This window comes from Ruditapes philippinarum, unplaced genomic scaffold (genome assembly GCF_026571515.1).
Source record: "Ruditapes philippinarum isolate M1 unplaced genomic scaffold, ASM2657151v2 ctg1530_1_1_1_1, whole genome shotgun sequence".
NCBI classification, from domain to species: Eukaryota; Metazoa; Mollusca; class Bivalvia; order Venerida; family Veneridae; genus Ruditapes; species Ruditapes philippinarum.
The window spans coordinates 221,326-242,623 of record NW_026860708.1 but is presented as its reverse complement, the minus strand read 5'-3'; the positions used below and the strand labels follow the sequence as shown (position 1 = coordinate 242,623).

The 21,298-nt window shown below is 33.3% G+C and overlaps 1 protein-coding gene across 1 annotated transcript in view; it reads right to left on the bottom strand.

Moving 5' to 3' along the window:
• Window positions 1–6,377: 6,377 nt before the first annotated feature.
• Window positions 6,378–21,298, bottom strand: part of LOC132713128 (zinc finger protein GLI4-like) — a 108,136-nt gene continuing 93,215 nt past the window's right edge. Inside the window, exons 11-18 of the mRNA XM_060695599.1 lie at window positions 16,207–16,376; window positions 15,522–15,671; window positions 15,008–15,172; window positions 13,894–14,061; window positions 13,375–13,473; window positions 12,644–12,944; window positions 12,200–12,271; window positions 6,378–11,745 (exon numbers count right to left, since the gene is read on the bottom strand). Of these exons, the coding sequence (XP_060551582.1) occupies window positions 9,464–11,745; window positions 12,200–12,271; window positions 12,644–12,944; window positions 13,375–13,473; window positions 13,894–14,061; window positions 15,008–15,172; window positions 15,522–15,671; window positions 16,207–16,376 (3,407 nt within the window). The 3' untranslated portion in view covers window positions 6,378–9,463. The remainder of the gene's footprint in view (window positions 11,746–12,199; window positions 12,272–12,643; window positions 12,945–13,374; window positions 13,474–13,893; window positions 14,062–15,007; window positions 15,173–15,521; window positions 15,672–16,206; window positions 16,377–21,298) is intronic.

The following is a 21,298-nucleotide window of genomic DNA, read 5'->3' as shown; positions in this document are numbered from 1 at the left end:
GAGAATTTGGAATTTTAAGCGACGTTTCGCAGTAGTCAAGTATCATTTTAACACAATTCTCAGCTTTGCGGTCTTCAGGCGTGTTCTTCTCCGGAAAACCGAAAAAGAGAAGATTAGATCTCATGGAACGAGTCTGAAGATCAGTAAGTTCGTCCGACACTGATTTAAGTTTATCACAGTCAAATGACAACTTCTTAATATTTGACCGTTCTTTTTCTAGCAAAGTAACAATGACAGATTGCTTTTCCTTAATTTCTTCGCTGATCTGAGAGTCAAAAGATCTTCCAGCCTCCACCTCATTCATACGGGAATTAACTTCAAGTACAGACGATTCTAGTGACGTCATACGAGTATCAAGAGACGATAGCTTGCTCGACAAAGATGTTAGCTGATTTTCAATAGAGTCTAACTTATTAAGTCTGTTATCCAGGGACGTTAGTCTGTCAACCACAAACTGCTGAAACTGTATCTGAGACTGGGGTTGCTGAATCATTTGAGGGGAATTACAAAATTGTTGTTGTTGTTGCGACTGAGGGAGTGGGGGAGGCGAGTAGAATGTTCCAGGGGGAGTTTGATATGAGTTCATATTTGTCATGTTTAAAGGTTGAACATACCCCTGAGAATTCATTGCGGTAATGTAATTATGTTCGTATAAAACACTTGCTGTAGACTGGGAAACAGGCGGTGATGTTCTGACGTCACTTCTTTTTTCCGGTAATATAACTGTATTATCTGGGGAAGAAAGAGTTCTCTTTTTGTCACCACCTTTGTTATTTTTATTTTTCTTTGGAGGCATTGATCAGATTATCTCGCACAATAAATTTGACTTTGACCAATGACCATTAACCATTAACAGTTAATTAATTAATGATGTCACTGTATCGCAGCTTCTAACTATTGATACACAACAACTTTATGACGATGGAAACAAAGAAAACATCGGAACATGGAAAACATTGGCGTTTGCCTATACAATGTATTCTTAAAATTCCTATTTAAAACGTAAATTAGTAATTTCCATTTAGCATGTAAAAGTGCCATCAGTTCAAACAATAACATTTAAAGTACATGTATATAAAAAGTGTGCACTATTGAAGATTTTTTATTTATGCGTACTGTAATGGATGTCCTACTATCTCATGTTAAATATCTTTTTCAGATCGATTTGAGATGAAACAACGGAATGTACCTGAGAACACTACAGTACTAGAAATCATTCTTGGGCGATAAGCGTATGGCGAGAATAGGTGGAAAATCGCAACATGCAACCAGATTGTTATTAAAATCTAACTCAATAGTTCCTTTTATTTGATATTTTTATTTCAAAATAAAGTATTTTTGTGTTTTCGTTGTTGAAAATGTTTTATTTAATTTTCATAATTTGCTCGTATTTTTTTTTAGTTTATATATAATGCCCGTATGTTATTCTAGCCATAACTCCGCCCACATACCACATGTCTCGCGCTGTTCATATAAGAGAAAATAAGTCGCTTATTTTTTTCATACATATTATTTTATGGGATATACTTTTCAAATTTGAAGTGAATATGGCTTCTCTGATTGAACGGCAATAACTGCAGTGCACGAATTTTTTGGACAACCCTCGTACACTGACATGTTAATACGGATGTAACAACGAAAACTTGCCACGCGCGCGGAGCTCTCACAGTCGTCTGTGGCTAGGGATTCGAGCTTCAAGCTTGTAGTAAATCGAATTTGCAACGGAATCAGACGGAAAGTGTCGAAGCAGTGGCTGTGGGGGTGATGTGTTTTATGTACATTGACATGTTCTTAAGGATGAAACAACAAAAACGGGCCTCGCGTGCGGAGCTCTCACGGTTGATTCACTGGGAGACAAACATTTCTGTCAAGGGGACCCGTTATACTCGTAGACATTGAATTTGCAACGGAATCAGATGAATGGTGTCAAACCAGTGGCTGTGGGGCGATGTGTTTTACATACACTTGCATGTTAATATGGATGACACAACGAAAATGGGCCTCGCGCGCGGAGCTCTCACGGTCGTTCCACTGGGGCTATGGCTTCGGGACTTACATTTCTGCCAAGGGGACCATTCAAACTTGTAGCAAATCGAATTTGCAACGGAATCAGACGGAACGTGTCGAAGCAGTGGCTGTTGGGGTGATGTGCCTTAGTACAATTGCATTTTAATATAGACGAAACAACGCAAATATGCCTAGCGCGGATCTCTCACGGTCGTTCCACTGGGGCTAGGGCTTCGAGACTTACATTTCTGTCAAGGGGGGCCCTTCTCACTTGTAGAAAATCGAATTCCCAATGGAATCAAAGGAATGGTGTCGAAGCAGTGGTTGTTGGGGCGGGGTAATTTACGTACACTTACATATCCATAAGGGTGTAACAACGAAAACAGGTCGCGCGTTCTTCTGGGGCTAGGAATTCCAGCATTACATTTCTGTCAAGGGGACTCTTCACACTTGTAGAAAACCGAATTCACAACGGAATCAGACGAATGGTGTCGAAGCAGTGGCTTTGGGGTGATGTGTTTTTACTTACACTTGCATGTTAATATGGACGAAAGAATGAAAATGGGCCTCGCGTGCGGAGCTCTCACGGTCGTTTCACTGGGGCTAGGGCTTCGAGACTTACATTTCTGTCAAGGGGACCCTTTTATATAACACAATATATGACTATCAATGAGAATAAAGCATAAACTCTGATCTCTCATATTTCAATGTTATATAGTTCCGCCCTTTAGGGCACATACGTATTTTATAGTTCTGGCTAGACATCCATTTTATAGAGTTCCGCCTTTCGTTTTCACGTTTAGAGCACACGCCTTTGATATAGTTCCGCCCTTTGGTTTTATCGTTTAGGGCACATGCATTTTATACAGTTCCGCCCATGGTTTTCTCGTTTATGGCATATGTATTTTACATAGTTCCGCCCTTTGTTTTCTCGTTTAGGGCACATACATTTTAGACATAGCTCTGCCCTTTGTTTTCTCGTTTTGTGCACGTGCATTTTATAAATCTCCGCCCGTTTAGGGCACATACATTTTATATAGTGTAGCCCGGTTTTCTCGTGAGGGCACATACATATTACTTTTTAAATATAGTTCTACCCTGTTTTTTCGTTTAGGGCACGTGTATTTTATATTGCTCCGCCCGTTTAGGGCACAAACATTTTTATAGGTAGGGGGAAAATCCCACCATTTTTATATAGTTCAGCCCGGTTTTCTCATTTAAGGCACATACAGATCACATTTTATTACCGTACATACACATTATATTGTTCTGCTCTAGGGTGCATACATATAATATAGGTCCGAACATTGTTTTCTCGATTAGGGCACATACATACTACATCTTAAATATAGTTCTGTCCATTGTTTACTAGTTTAGGGCACATACACATCTTGGTCTGCCCATGATTTTCCCGTTTAGGGCACATACATATTATATAGGTCCGAACATTGCTTTTTCAATTCGGTAACATGCATAGGGTCATAATGCTTTTTTCTTCACATTGAAGGTTCCAATCAAACCTAGCCTGCAACAGTTTAAATTTTGTCTTGTTGGGGGCTCTTTTAGATTTCATTTTTATAGAAGACTGGTGTTCGTAAGACTTGTCAGATATTAATTATATAACAACAAAGAAAAGTGAACCGTTCTGTTTGAAATATATATTTTTTTGCTATATAATACATCCATCTAGTTATAACAATTGTACAAAACAGAATGAGTAATGTAGCATTAACATTGGGGGTGAAATAAAAACAAAAATGTAAATATTTCTCAAATACAAAACATATAGTGCTAACCATTTGAAACAAAACAAATAACGTTCTGTATCTAATGAAAGAATAAGAACGAGACTGATTTTTTTCTAAACAAAGCAAAAAGTAATTAAAAACAAAAAAGTATTAAAAAACCTTTAAAAAGTGCATGCCGGTAACCAGTAAAACTTTGTTTGCATGCTACGTATCACATATTTCAAAATTTTACAACAAAGGCAAAATATTTGAACTTAAAATTGACATATTCTATATTTCTTATTTTTTTAACTGCTCAGAAAACAATCATCTAATGAGTCTGTAAAAGTATATAACTTGATGTTTACTTTCTTTAAACTGGAAAATCACAGAAGAAATTTACTTTTTGCATGTAGTTTTTGGACATTGTTGTTTGGAACAGCTTAACTGCTGACATCACATCATATCCATTAAATTTCTGTATATGAACTTATCTTCTAATTTCTTGTTTTGAGTTAGTTTTTAGGAGTTCAATATGAAAATACTTAACATATAGAAGACAAAAATGAGCCGCGTCACGACAAAACCAACATAATGGGTTTGCGACCAGCATGGATCAAGACCAGCCTGCGCATCCGCGAAGTCTGATCAGGATCCATGCTGTTCGCTATCAGTTTCTCTACTTGTAATAGGGTTTGTAAGCGAACAGCATGGATCCTGATCAGACTTCGCGGATGTGCAGGCTGGTCTGGATCAATGCTGGTCGCAAACGCATTATGTTGGTTATGTCGTGACGCGGCTCAAATATTATTAAAGAGACTTGTAAGATTTTACCAACAGTGCTATTTGGTGTGAGGAAGTTTGAAATAATTGCCCCTAGTTACAAAACAGAAATAATTACAGATCCAAAACATAGTAACAATTGCAATCCCATATTAACATATGCAACAAAATAAACAAAAATTAAGATGAAACATAAAATGTATGTAAACAGTTAGCACTTATTTTTCTATTAACAACTGTGGCTTAGAAACTAACGACTTTCAATATTATATATGTCAAAATGTGATCTAACCCTTTAACCATGACCCTTTTGTTAAGTAAAAAAAAAATCTGGATAAAGTTTGATCTCTCAGAAGCATTATTAACAACAAAATTACAACAAAATTGCAGATTAAAATTGAAGATTTTAAAGGCTTTTTCAATTTTTTAGTATTTGGATTGAGGTTGGAAAAATCATTTTCTAATAACTACATTATTTCATTCATAAAAGACGTTTATAAAAGTAAAGGTTTTATCACAGACTTCAATTTAAGTTGATGGTTTTATATATTCTATATACATATTAAGCAACCACCTGCTATAGTAACTTCTTGCTATTCTTATAAATGTCCAAGGCAAATAGTACATTATAATTATAAAATTACACTTCTGGCAGAAAAAGGATTAAAATTGCCCACTAAATTTTTCATCAGAATATTTAATATTTGTTCTTAAAAAACATATTTAAACTTTATTGTTTTGTTTGTTTGTTTCATTTTACGCCTTTTCCCAACAGTATTTTAGCCATATTGGCAGGTAGTTTCCTAACCATCTTTCCCGGAGAGTTACACAAGTACCAGACTACCTTCCTCTGTGCTAAACTATCAAAGCATCTCCCGGGGATCGAACCTACGCCAGAGAGGTAACTGGATTAGAAGTCATCGACTCTAACCCCTCGACCACGGAGGCGGTTTACTTCCTTAAACTTTAAACTTTCATAAAGGTCTATGAATATATGAAACAAATATATACCAGGTCGTTAATTTCTAAACCACACAACAACATTATAAGAAAGTGGACATAAATGCCATCATCAAAACTATAATTATATATACAGCGAGAATTACCGGTACACTAAACTTTCTCAACATTAAAATAAGGCACAAAAAATCTCAATATTTATGAAAAACATGTCATGTAAAAATGTAGTCTAATATAGCGAGAAAAAAGAAACAATTGCATAGATTTTATCTTCACATAATATAAATGCACATTTACCTATATAGCACACTTTTCAAATAAAATCGTAATTGTTTATTTTGTTGTTAAATTCTGACATGATGCATTTCAATGAAAAAAAAAACCATATTGTCCAAGTGTTTTTAACTGTTTACAGAAAACACATTTCATTTGTTTGATGTGTCACACTTCAAGCATTTATAAAGTAGCAAATTATTTTATATCATTAATTTCATGTGAACAAATTATACTTTAATCTGCGCTCTTAATGTTCATTTTAATATCTACTGTCTTTGGTTTCCAAAACTAGCTCTTCTTTTTATGAAGGAAACATTTCAAACTCTTATATTAAAGGGACTCCACTGAGGTTCTTTGACATGACAGGACTGATTTTTTTTTTAATATTTGAGCCACGTCATGACAAAACCAACGCAATGCGTTTGCAATCAGCATGGATCCAGACCAGCCTGCTCATCCGCGCAGTCTGATCAGGATCCATGCTGTTTGCTATCAGTTTCTATATTTGCAATAGAGTTTGTAAGCGAACAGCATGGATCCTGATCAGACTGCACGGATGGGCAGGCTAGTCTGGATCCATGCTGGTCGCAAACCCATTACGTTGGTTTTGTCATGACGCGGCTCATTTATCTATTATTTGATGTAGCTATGTACTAAAAACTTGTCTGCAAACTCACTCTGTTTTTGCCAAAATAATCATTTTTTGTTGTGCAAAAATCACCTGAAAATAAATTTAACTTAAATTTAATAATAACCTAAAATAGGCTTAGAATCGCAGAAATATTGATAATCAATTAAATTCTGACTATATTCTTCTTTAAATTGCTGGTATGTTTCCATTTTAATTGCTTCACTTCATCTTTATACCATTTTTAAAATTTTATGCTTTTAGGCATGTTGTAAGACAAAATTAAGGACCTCAATGGAGTTCTTTTTAAAACCATGCATATAATTATATGACTGTGAAATTATTATTTCCCTAACATTTTTAATTATCTTACAATATAATCTAATTTGAAGATGGATCAGACAATAAAATTTAAACATTCATTCAATCAATTAACTACCACTTAGATTGATCAATGATAAGTCCATTGTAAGGTTGAAACAGAGGTGAAAGAATTTCAATTTCAAAAAATAAATGAATAAATGCAGCTTGGTAAAATATTAAACAAACAATGACATATAATAAAAATATGCACCAAATGAACATGGAAGACTACCTACTGCCACACTTGAAAAAAATTAAATGCCATATGTCACACTTTTACTTTGATATAAATAAAACTTTCTTCTTAGCACAAATGTAAAATCACAGCAGAGACAATTATGCTTCTCTTTAAAATGATCCAAATTGAAAGAATCCAAATTGCAAGACATCCAAATTGCAAGAATCCAAGTTGAAAAAAATCCATATTGAAAAAGTAGCTTACAAAGGGTTCAACAATTGTAAACATCTAGATTTTAGTTTTGTTTAAAACAAATCTTAACAAAAGAAATACATCTAAAGCCTTAAAGGCTATAATTTTTCAATAAGAAACGTCACTTGACGTGTAGCACATTTTATACAAGGGAGACTACTCTGTGAAAAAAAGAAATCTGGAAAAAAAGGAAAAAGGGAGGCAAACAAGTGTAGACTAATAGTCCAATAACTATAGTATTTACCTCCCTTTGAGTGATAAAAAGAGTATTTTTCTCATGCTACAAATTAAAACTTGAACACAACAAGAGCATTTCTTACATACAACGAGATTCATAGTTTTTATAATCTCTTAAACAAAATAAAATACCACATAGATATAGTTTTCCACTTCATCAAATATGTATATAGATCATTAAAATGGAATTTTATTCCGTAAAAATATATGTTTCTAAAACAAACATCTATTATAATAGAAAAAATATTGTTCAAATATACAAATAAACAATGCTTTTATATATTGTTTTTTTTTTTTAAATCAAATAATCAAAATTTCGGATAAAGATATCTATTTTTGATATACTTCAATTTTGTGAATAAAAACGACAATTCAAACAATAAAAATTGGACACCACCTATGTATGGTTAGGTTAAAATTTTGTTTTTTTTATTGAATTTCTTTAAAAAAAATGCATAAAATTTGAATTTTGATAAAATCAGTAGCACTTGTTTGCTGTAAATAGCACACTTTCTTGTAAATGAATTAAACATACTTATCTAAATGCAATTAACAAATACATTAAAATGACATAAGAAAAATATATGTAATTAAAAATCACAAACATACACTGGCATCTCATTAATTTACATATAAAAATGATGATAACAATAAACAATTTATTTTTTACATATGCAATATTGAAATCTTCTCTTTAGTAGCCATATATCTCAAAGATGATGTCACACATCATAATGATGTCACTAATGATGTCACACATCATAATAATGTTTTTAATGATGTCATTGATGATGTGTGACATCATAATGGTGTCATTGATGATGTGTGACATCATAATGGTGTCAATGATGATGTCACACATCATAATTGTGTCAATGGTGATGTCACACATCATAATGATGTTATTAATGATGTCACACATCATAATGATGTCACTGATTATGTCACACACTATAACAAGGTTACAGATGACATCATTTTTGTAGAATTAAAATGCAAAATAAAGAAGTCAATTCAATGTCCAAATACATATATATTTTGAAATAATTTTATAAATTCAATTAAACAAAAAAATTAAATTTATCCTGTTAAACATTTTGATAAACGTTGCCCTTTTATAGAGTAGCATCTTTCAATGACACACTTGTTTCACAACCACAATGATCATAACAAATGACAAGATTCAAATAAAAAAGTTCATCTATGGCTACTTAAGACAGATTCAATAAAAAAAAAAAACATTTCTTAGGGATCAACACAACATTGCAGAAACACCAGAGTTGGCAGCTAATGTGGTCTTGAACCCTAAGATAAATGAAATCATTGTATAAACAACATAATAAAATGTCTTTACCCTTAAAAATATCTCTGGATTTCAGTTGTCCTCAGAGATTAAATGCAGTAACTTTATGTAAAAAGAAAAACAAAATCTTAATGTATAGCGAGTCTTGCTTTCTTTACAACTGCAATATGTTTTAACATGCCTAGGACAGCTTTAAGTGATACATGCAAAAAAAGATAGCTTTAAATTGTAAAACAATATGATATACAAATTAGTGATATAGATTAAATAACCAAAAGGTTGGTATTATGTCGAACAAGTCAAACAAAGTATGATAGAGACTATGGCAGTGAAAAAAAGAATTGAATTTTTTTCTCTCTAAAAATCATGCCTGAAAGTATTGTATAAATAATATTCATTTTACACTGGGATACCATGGTTGCATTCAAACAACCTACTTATCCAGCCAAGCATAATATTTGAACACAACTTAAATTTTATACCCTTAACAAAAAAACCCAAAAAACTGTAAATAAATATCCCTCAATTACCATTTACCATTTATTGACCATGTTATTATATACCATCATTACTGAAATAAATGAATCTTTCATTTGGATATTTTCTGACACTATCGTAGATTTTTTTTTATAACTTTTTTACACATAATCCATTATTGTCTGAACCTGTTGAATGGTACACAATATGAATACATACAATAGTTTTTGAACACATATCTGTTTTAATATGACACTATATTTAGAATACTATCATTGCCTGCGACTGAAAAATTTATTTTCTTCCGCTAATTGTAGCATCGTTGAGCTCATGTCATTAACAACCATATTTGACGTGTTCATGAGAGCGGCACTATATCGCGAAGCTTGCGAGTTTGATCGATTACTCATTGCTGTCGGACTGTACAAGTTATTCATATTTTCTTGCGATATTGAATTAATATTATCCATAAAATTTTCTGCCGATATAGAATTTAAGTTGTCCATGAAATTTTCTATAGGTGGTGCCTCTGTTTCTTGGGGTCGCTCGGCAACAACGTCTGTTGAACTTGTAACTTGGTTACAACCTGGAGACATTTCTAATTTACTAAATGGGGACCTATGATCTTGAGTACTTTGTTGACAATTTGGATTAAACTCCTGATTGTTCATGGGACCAAACTGCATGTTCATATTATTGAATTGCGGGTTAAGATATTGTTGTTGCTGCCCCTGGGGTGGGGGCATATTTAAAGGTCCCGGATACCCGCCATACATTTTTTGCGAAAAATTATTCCCTTGCATATTCATAGCAGCATTTTGATTAGGTGGAACAATTTGTTGTTGTTGTTGTTGATGTTGTTCAGACGATTGCTGCTGTTGTTGCTGCTGCTGAATCAACTGATTTCTATTGGCTGCCTTTGCTCTTGGAGGGATTTGTGACTGGCTGATATGCGGTACTTGAACTTGGGGACTACCTCGTTCCAGTTTTGTTGATGGGGGATGGGGAATATGACCTGACATCATTTGATTCTGCATCATTTGTGTTTGATTGGGATGCATTTGATTCATTTTTACAGGATAATGAGGATGATTCATGCTGTGACCAGATTTTGGTGTGAGGGGTGGGTGGGGTGCGGGCATATTGGGAGGTAATGGAGAATGCATCATTGGATGCAGATTCTGATTGCTATTGTTCATATGCTGCATGTTAGCATTCATCATATTCCAGTTTACATTAGGATTCATACCCCTGTCCTTTGGTTTTGGAGGAGGCATGTTCCCGTGAGACATGACGTTTGGTTCCTGGGTTGGAGTGACAGGTGGAAACATGCCCTGTGATTGAGGTAGATTCTGGGTGTTTTGACGCTGAACCCATGCCGCTGTGTTTTCACGTGACATCTGATGTTGCATTAACATCTGATCAGATGACATATTGTTTGCCATGTGACCAGGTGAATTCATTTGCATATTATCCATATTTGGGTTCATGTTATAATTTAAATTATCCTTATTTGGCATTCCATTGCCTGAATTGTAAAAGTTTTGCATTTGCATTCCCTGAACAGAATTGTTTGCAGAAAACTGGTTCGCACCATTTGATCCATCATGTGAATGTTGTGCATAGTTCCCACTTGCTTGGTTATTATTATTACCACTATTAGCACCACAAGCACCTTGTTGCAGATAGAAAATTTCTGATTCTGTCAATGCGTTTGGATCATAAGAATAAAGAGAATGTCCGTCCCCGTATCTTTCATTCAAAAACCTCCGCATATCATCAGGAATTATCATATCCTCATTGTCTTCTAACATTTTCTCTTCTAAAGCGGCTTCTGTATCAGTATCCATTATCTGACTGTCATATTCACCGTTACTATGATCAGGATCTGTCGCTATACTGCTCCGTGAAGAATTAAACGTATTATGAGAGCCTGATTTATGACGTAAACTACGTCCCTGCGGCACAGGGAGAGGTTTTCCCATATTTAAACTATGAAATCGCTGTAACTGTTTTAAGGCACCATTAAAATTTGGGTCCATTGCCCTTACAGGGTCGCTGGCCCTTCTAGCGTCTCTATTCGGCATTTCATTAGGTAACGGAGTTCTACATGGCGTGCTATGCGCGCTATTTCTTGCACTATTCACATCCTGTCTAGCAGCCAGAAATCTAGCTATTCGTTCCTGTTGATATTTACTAGATGGACTGTGCATACTAGAATTCACCGAGTTTGACTGAGATTGCAAATTTGGCTGGCTGCCAAGATTTGTCTTTTGAAATTGAGCCTCCATGTGACTCATATTTGCACTTGAGTCACTATTACACGATCTACGCGAATGATATGGTCTATTTCCAGTGATATCATACTCGTAGGGAGAGTTTGTGATACTAAGCCTATTTGTAGACAGCTCACTGGACCGCCTGCTTGAGGCAAGACTGCCAAACGGGTTAGGACTATTGTCTGACCGTAAGCTACTGTAGTAAGAGCTGAGCGTACTGGTATTGCTGTCTCTTCGAGAACGGAACATGTTTGTACCGTGAGAATCATTGCCACCTGTGAACAAAATAATCAGAATTAATACATAATGCTTCATACAATATCTAATGTGCTCTTTTTTATTGTTTACAAACAAAATCTCTTAAAATATCGTATTTAGAATTTATTTTTAATTTTTGTAAGGAATTTTTCAGTAATTAAGAAACTGTTTATATCAATTGACAGCTTTGAGCTTTTAATGATAAGATGCAAGTTGCCCATTGTTTCAGGCATGAACAGACACCAAGAGAGAGCCATCATTTTTCTTTACATCAGCTGGTTAGCTTTTATACATATTAAAAATGTTCAATATTGCCTGTATGCTATGAACAGTCAGCTGAAAATGTATGTGTTTTTTAAGTAAGCTTTGAAAAAAATCTTCGGGCTAGAACTGTCCGGGGCCCACTTTTTAGGCAGTAAATTTTATAGTAATAAATGAAAAATATATTTACCTGGGATCTTGATTCGTTACATGGTTGGGGAACCGCAGGTTTTTTGAGATAGTGATGATGTCTGCAGGGCCCACTACCATCTTTCCTTATTCCTGATAACAAACAAGTATATTAAACTTTCATTATCAGAAAAAAGAACACATGTGAATTTTTTTCATTTGAGCATATTTTTTCATATTAAATTTCAAAAGCTGTCAATAAAAAATAACTTAACAAGAACTCTTTATAATGAAACACATGTAACAGATGTAACAATGAAACTTTTAAGCATAATTTTTGTAAACAAATAAAAGTACATATAATTATCTTAAATTTTGTCAAAATGCTAAATCAGTTTGCTATCAATTGTGAGAAAAAACTAAAATCAATATGTACTTACATAAATTTGTATAAACAATGCATGAATTTTTCACAAGATAACTTTTTAAAACAGTAACATAAATTGACGCTAAATTTTTTCTTACTGTTATGTCCCACTGGTGGTAAAAGAGCCATGTTTTTCTGAAGGTTACGTTTCTGTAGAGTTCTACTTGTATTCACTCTATTTTGTCTCATGACAACCAAGTTGTTTGAACCTGGAACCTCAGCTTCATCTGGTTCCGGCACGTCTGCATCTTCCTCCATACCACCACTCTGTCCCATACTGATGACCTGTGACCCTGAGGTCATGTGATCATCTATTTCTGATTGGAGGTTATTGGTCACATTGACCTCGGGACTACTTTGTGGTGATGGGTGCTGTTGTATTACTGAGCCAACATTGTCCTGCAGCAGACGGGAATTTGACATTTAAGTAAAGAATAAATTCATCAAATGATTAGAAACTAATTACTTATAAAGTTTTTTTTTAAATATGTCTCTATAATCTACATTTGGAATAAACCAGTACAGCTCTAAAGGTTATAAAACTTTTATTCGAGTTCTGTCTCAAATCTCAGGATTCATTCAATATAGTTTCTATGTTGGTTTCTGACCAATCAAATACCTGAGATCTGAGTTTGTGCTCATTAAAATATTTCATAAACTCGGACCCTGGTGTCAGATTGAATTAGAGATATATGCAGTGCCATATCATGACTTTTCACACATTTTAAGTTCAGGTGAAGCTTGATTAACTTTAGGTCTAGGGTACTTAAGTAATACATCAATAAATAAAACAAATTTCTAAAAAGGATGGATTTAATTTATACAGTACCTGTGAACTTCTTCTATCACCAGATGACGTCTGCAGCGGGCCGACCGACATGCACTCTTCAACCTTTGCTGTACCTTCTTCCCTACTGTCATCCTGCTGCTGAAAACCAACAAAGACAAAATCTATTATTATATGCCAGGCATAAACATAGCAAATATCATTACAACAAGCATAATCATTCCTCAATGACAGAGACATGTTTTTAATCTTACAGAATACATGTATCATCCCACAAAGTTCCTCTTACCTTAAACAGTTTGTATAGTATGTACTTGACTTTTTTATTTCTTTTAATATGAATTAAAAAATATTCTGTATACTTCATCAATATGCAATATGACAAAGAGAAAATTAAAGGCATACACATAATTTCCAGTGTCATCATTTACTGTCCGGCATAGCAATTTTGATCTGCTCAATTGTTTTCTTTTTTACAGCTCTACTTGATTGATATAATTACAGTATGATTCAATGATTTTTTTACAGCTCCTATTGATTGATATATAAACAAATTTTTACCTGTTCATTTTCATCTTTTTTCTCCAGTTTACAAGACTGCGGTAAATCCCCTTTATGTTTCTTGTTGGCATAAAATTCCGGCCCATGTACAGTTTTCACATGTTTACGTAGAGAACTGGGATCTGTGTAACGTTTGATACAACCAGGTGCCTTACATATGTATGGTTTCTGAAATCATAATAATATTTATATTTTAAGAAACTGTAAATGGTTTATTGCCATATAAGTAAAGAATAACAGATTTATCAATTCTCTTTTTTTTCCCTTCAAAAAATTGATTTTTTCTTGTTTATTACCAGAATATTCAAACATAGAATTATTTCCTGTGCATAAAACTGAAATCAATAACATTTATTTTTTTATTGTGGTCTTACTTCAAAACAAAAGTTAAGAACTCCTAATAAAGTAAAGAACTTCTAATATAAAGCAAATGGTATGATTCTAGTTGTAATTACTACATGTATTCAAATCTAAACATTTAATCATTATATAACCCTGGAGTGAAAATATAAAGTAGTTCTTGCTGACAGATAAAATTCCAATAAACTGTAGAAATTCAGAAACAGAAAAGGGCGAGAATTCCCTGTTCACAGAATGGTCTTCAGTGGAAAGTTGTCTTTATTCTATTACTGACAGATTATATATTGCACACCTGTGTCAGAGAACTGCTTCTTTGTACTTGTACCCAGGTGGGCATGAGTTTGTACAGCAAATTAGGTCTTTAACGTTGCATTGTTTAGGCATCAATGTGTTAGGAATTTTTATTTTCGTAAGAATACCAATTTAATGATTGTAAGCTGATACTCTTCAAGTCACCATGTTAGTTATATAGCAAATGATGACAGAACTTACAAATATGCAGTAATATATGAGCAGCGTCACGACAAAACCAACATAGTGCGTTTGCGACCAGCATGGATCCAGACCAGCCTGCGCATCCAGGCAGTCTGATCAGGATCCACGCTGTTTGCTATTAGTTTCTCTACTTGTAATAGGGTTTGTAAGCGAACAGCATGGATCCTGATCAGACTGCGCAGACTGGTCTGGATCCATGCTGGTCGCAAACCCATTATATTGGTTTTGTTGTGACGCGGCTCATATGTAATATACTTACAGCATTAGAATGTGTTCTATTCTGATGTTTAGCTCTATCACTAGCATTACTGAAGGCCTTCGTACATCCTGGGAACTCACACATGTACGGCTTCTCCCCAGTATGAGATCGTAGATGAGTTTTAAGATTCTCCAATCTCGAGTATGCTTTCATACAGCCCTCAAACTGAAAAAGAAAATTTGTGTGAAAATATCACAATATTCAGGAAAAATAACAAATAATATAGTTATGAAATAAAACCCCTAAAATTTATGATTGGCATAGCCTTATATACTTCAGTGATTGGCTGACATCTGCTTTTTTTCTTAAATATCTTTTAAACAATGGTTTAGATTAAACAGAATTTATTCTTGTTCAGGAAACTAAAAGCTTATTGACACGCTTTCAAATCTGTTCCTGAAAACTGCCCACTACTGAGCAATAATCATAAAATTTCATGCTAAAGGATATATAGGTGGGTGACTATGGTTACATAATTACATTTAATGCATTATTTAATATACACTTTACTTACAGTACATCTATGTGGTTTTTCCCCAGTGTGTCTCCTCATATGGACAACCAACATATACTGTGCTTTAAATGGTTTTTCTTCTCGACTACACTCTGACCAACGACAAACAAACGCCTTCTTATTGGCCTGAATATGGTCCTGATTAATATGCTAAAATAACAGAAAAATACATTATTTAGTTGACTCCATACACACTAGAGGTGATGTTGGTGTAATCATAATTATTTATTAAAGCTCGATTGTGAAACAAGTTCTTGCAGCTTATATCAATTACTTTCGAGTCCACTTTTATTGTCCAAATATAATTTGTGCGATTTAAGTAACAGAGAAACATTTACAGTAGCTGAATTTCTATCAGCATGATTTTATGGTGTTTGAAATTTTTAAAAAATTTTAATATATCTAGAACATCTTCAGTAATAGATAGCCTGGAATTCAGGCAATGAGAATTTTTAATTATTCATAACATACATGCTATTTTGCACTTGTTCCCAAACAGATTTAGCACATAAAAAAAGTCGAAAGATAAGAACCCAAGTTAGGTCACAGATTATAATATTATTATGCTAAATCATGTTATTTTATGATGGAAATCAACGTTACTTTTACTACACAGTACTACACAGTACTTGCAATCTATGTCTTACAAGAACTTAAAGAATTATTCTAGCTTTAATTTTCATACCTTGACAAGTTCTTCTTGAGTATCAAATTCTTTAGAACAATCTTCCCAGTGACAATTTGTCTCCATAAAATCTGGTTCCCCTTCTTGGGGAACATGGCCAGGAGCCAAATGAGTGTCTCCACTGAGAGGTTTTTCATCTCCCTCTTCACCTTCCTCACCCTCGTACAAACCTGCAATTAGAAAGTAAAAAATATTTGTGAAATCTCTATAAACTATAAAATAAAATAGTTTCTATAAATATAATGAACAAAGGGATACAACTCTTCCTTAACCTGAACTCAAAATGTCCTAGTATTACTTCCCTTTCATAAAAATGAAGAGATTTAAGATGGAATGCTCATGAATTCATTTTCATGGTTCAGCAATTTCTTTTGCTTCTGGACCTTTACTATTTATGTGTGAACATTTGGGTTTGCAGTTTAATGAAAAACCGACTTTACATAAATTGATGGGGGAGAAAAAAAACCCAACATCAGCCACAGTGTGTAAACGTTAATCTTCTCCTCTATGTCTTGATTACATCTGACATAAATGAAGGTTTGCCCTACTCAAAGTTTCACGCATAACTGACTATCTGTTCAGTAGCAAAAATATAAATCAAGGTCTTGCCTTTGTGTTGTGTATTACATACAGAAACTAAATGAATGTAGTTAGAAACTATCTGAAGTATTACCCTCTAACCACCACTACAATAAACTATTCAGTACTTTGATAGATTTATAAGAGCACGGTTTCTATTTTAATTCTGACCCTATAATTTCCTATTTACAAGTGCACGAAACTAGAAAGTACTCATGTTATTTTAAAATTAATGTATTTGCATTGCTAATGTCACATAGTTTTAAATAACTTTAAGTGTCTTTATGTGTATTCGCTTGTAGAATCATTTAAAGTATTGAAGAAAAAAAATACAGTTAGAATATTGATCTGTTTGTATTTATAAATATGAACCTAAAGACATGATATGATTGTAAGCAGGTAATATGGTCTTGGTATAAAACATAATATGACAAAAAGAGGTAATCTGCTGCAAGTGAAATGTGTAAATGAGGTAAATGAACACTAAAATTGCAACATGTACTTAGCCTAAACGATAATATAAACATTAAATGGGACATGTACTTAATATCACTGGTAATATAATCACTTAGTGGGACATGAACTTAATATCACTGGTAATATAAACATTTAGTGGGACATGAACTTAATATCACTGGTAATATAATCACTTAGTGGGACATGAAATTAATATCACTGCTAAAATAAACATTAAATGGTACATGTACTTAATATAACTTGGGTAATATAATCACTTAGTGGGACATAAATATTAATATCACTGGTAATATAAACATTAAATGGGACATGTACTTAATATCACTGGTAAAATAATCACTTAGTGGGACATGAACTTAAAATCACTGGTAATATAAACATTAAATGGGACATGTACTTAATATCACTGGATATATAATCACTTAGTGGGACATGAACTTAATATCACTGGTAATATAAACATTTAGTGGGACATGAACTTAATATCACTGGTAATATAAACACTTAGTGGGACATGAACTTAATATCACTAGTAATATAAACATTTAGTGGGACATGAACTTAATATCACTAGTAATATAAACATTTAGTGGGATATGAACTTAATATCACCAGTAATGGGATTCACCAGTAATGGGAACCGGTAATGGGACATGAACTTAATATCACTGGTAATATAAACATTTAGTTGGACATGAATTTAATACCACTGGAAATATAAACACTCAGCTGGAACATGACCTTAATACAAGTAAATTATATAGTCAAACATGTCATTTAAACCTTCTCCAGATTCATGACATCAGATATGGCCTAAATAACATGTTCCACTGTATTTGATATGAAATGAAGGGCCATCATATGTATAATATAAACAGAAAGAAACTATCATGTAAAACAATAAATAACAGTTATGAATCATGCCTCTGGTAATGTGTGCAAATTTATTTATTTACATCCAGATACCAGCTTCAATAGAAAAATTGTTTGAGTCTGGAATCTGTTACCTTGCCCCCCTCAAGTGACCACCATCATCTCAACAAAAACCACTTGAGTCAATGAAGGAAAGCAACATGGGTTTAGAGATATTGTTTTAAACTGTCAGTCACTTGTAGAGCATGCTTCCTGGTTCAACTTCATTTATCAATCAAAAGGTTCAATTTATGTTAAAAAAATAGTTAAAACCAGTCTACTAATGTTGAATTTTCATTGGACAATTTTAAATTTCAATTCCAAAGCAACCAATCAAAATGTCTGAGTTCCAGACTGGTTTAACAACTGAAATTTTAAGAACAAATTCACCGCTTTTGACTCTACTTTGAGATTTTTGCTTCAATTTGAAGCATTCCTGATTGGAGCTCAGAAACAAAATTACGCTTACATCACTTTTTTGAAGACTGACTATATCTCTGTTTTTTAAATGCTAAAAATAAAATTTTAATTGTTTCTTCTAAATTTGACTGTGAAACTATCATGCTAATTTGTAACCTTAAGACTTTGTTTTCAAAACATTTTTTTACACAGACATTAAGTTATGTCATGATCTTTATAATAACTGCCAATCATTTTGCCTCATAAAAAATATTAACCACTTGGAAATAAAGTAACTTAGTGACACGAACCGCAGCCGGGGACCGCTAAATGACCCAAAAAACTTGGAGGAGAAAAAAAGCCCATCCTTAATGACAAAAATTCAGTGTAGTGTATCAGCACAAAGTCAGCCATTAACACCATCATTTGACAGGTGATATCAATTTTATGTAGATTTTCATACCTTGCCATCATAAACCATGACTATCCATTTACATCTAAAAAACTTCTCCCATAACTTTTGTCTTTTCTCTTCCCCTAACTTCTTTACAGTATACTTTATCACATACTGGTAGTTAATATTAAACATTTTTTCTGAGACCTGAATTTGAAGAAAGTTATCTTAACTTCAAATCACAGTTCCACATCTGTATGATACATAATAAAAATTACTCATATAGAAAAAAAACTTTTTATACAAGTATATTTGAGCAGGAATTAAAGTTACAGCATAAACATAAATTCATTATTTAACATAACATAATATAATATAGTAATAGAAATCTGACTTAAGAAGAACACATCGATGGGAAATCATCTTTTGAATTGAGAAAACAGAAACACTGAGTCAGTCAATTTCTGAATCTTAATGGAGTCATTTTTAAACAGTCACTCCCAAATTAAGAATATCCCTCAGTGCCAATAATAAGCTTAGCTCTAATCAGACCAGCATTCTGACATAATGGTGGCAATCCACTGACAACAAACTGATAAAACACTTGATTTTTACACTGACAATAAGCTGGAAACAATATGGATTAGCATTAAACCAGATTATGGTAATACACTGGTAATAATTACTATAGTTTAATTATTTTTGTATACTGTTACTATAAGTAAGTATCATTCTCTAAAATACATAGAAATTTCAAGTGAAAGAGACATAAAATGACAAATTCCAAACAGCACTCAAAATTAATTTTGGCTCTTCAGAGTTGTTAGAATGTGGATAATGAAACACTGTGTGGACATTTTCTTTTAAATACTACTTCATTATGGCCAATATATTATCAGGTTTTTTATTTGACACTGAAAACTGTTCATAGAATGTAACTCTTCCATTGGTTGATTACAGAATATGACGATCCAATCGGAAACTATAATTATGACATTAAATATTATAACTTTAGGCTCTTTAAGGCAATCAACAGCTGACCAGGTTTGAGTCTAACATACATGTATATAAAAGCAATCACTCAAAACCTTGGCAACTAATGACAGCTTCATACCATACTGCCAGCGATAGGAAAAACATGGTGTCAAAGTTAGACTAATTTTTGAAACATTAGTTGACCAAATCACACTTAAATCATTCATTTTTCATCGAAATCACCAAAAAAAGCTGTCAAGATCACTATTTAAGATACCTACATAAAACACACTGGATCCTGGCTTCAGGCAACATATTTTTTTTGTTTCCCAACTGTTACAATACTGTTTCCTGGCACAGATGTTGTGCTTTTTGGAGGTAAAGGAGATTTGCTGTGCAGATAATTTGGGGAGGTTAATTAGGGTACATTAAAAACCCATCCTGTTCCCATTATGTATGTTAAGTCGTGTGGTTTTTACAAGTCCTACACTGCTGTTAATAACATTTGTTCTAATGTATTATAGATAGTTCAACCGCAGGAGACAGTGTTTCACATTTGTAGTACATTGTTGTTTTTTTTTACAGGGTAGATATTTAAAGAACAGTGGAATAATCTTTATTTATTGGGTCTGATTTTGGTTTTAGGTTGCAGACAACTAAATTGTAATTTTAAAATGTATTTTGAATACATAGGCAAAATGACAGCATTTATATTACATGGCAATCTCTGTAAATCGTAAAATTATTACCACTGGTGACTTGCATACAATTCTGTTGCTCATACTGCGTATATACTTTTCTTCATTTCTTTTTCTGTTACTGGTATAAGACACATTGCATAACAATTTGAGGAAAAAAGCAAAATTCAGGTTTAGATTTCAATGCTTAATTAATACTGCATATACACAGGGATGACTGGATTCAGGGTATGGTGCTAATAGAGATCAAACCAAATCATTCCAAAACATATCATTTTACTGATACTATATATTTAACTGATATGCAGGTTACCTAATTTTGCTTAGTCTTGCATTTCTTCATCACTATTTTATCAAAAATTTATGATTGAACATCGGCACAGATACCATGTGTACTGCAACTATTGTAAGCTTTAACTATTTAGAGCATTTGCACAAAGGTAAATATTTAGTTCTCTGACACCTGTATAATCAGTAGCTCAATATCATTCATGTACTAGAAAGAGGTAATTTTCTCTGTTCAATGTAACCAGATTTTTGTATGATTCACTTTTATAAAAATGCATGGTATACAGGAAAAAGGGGTAAAGGGTGCAATATAACTTGTGAAACACAACCCCACCCTTCACGATTTCTGTTCCAACATAAGTTTGTATTG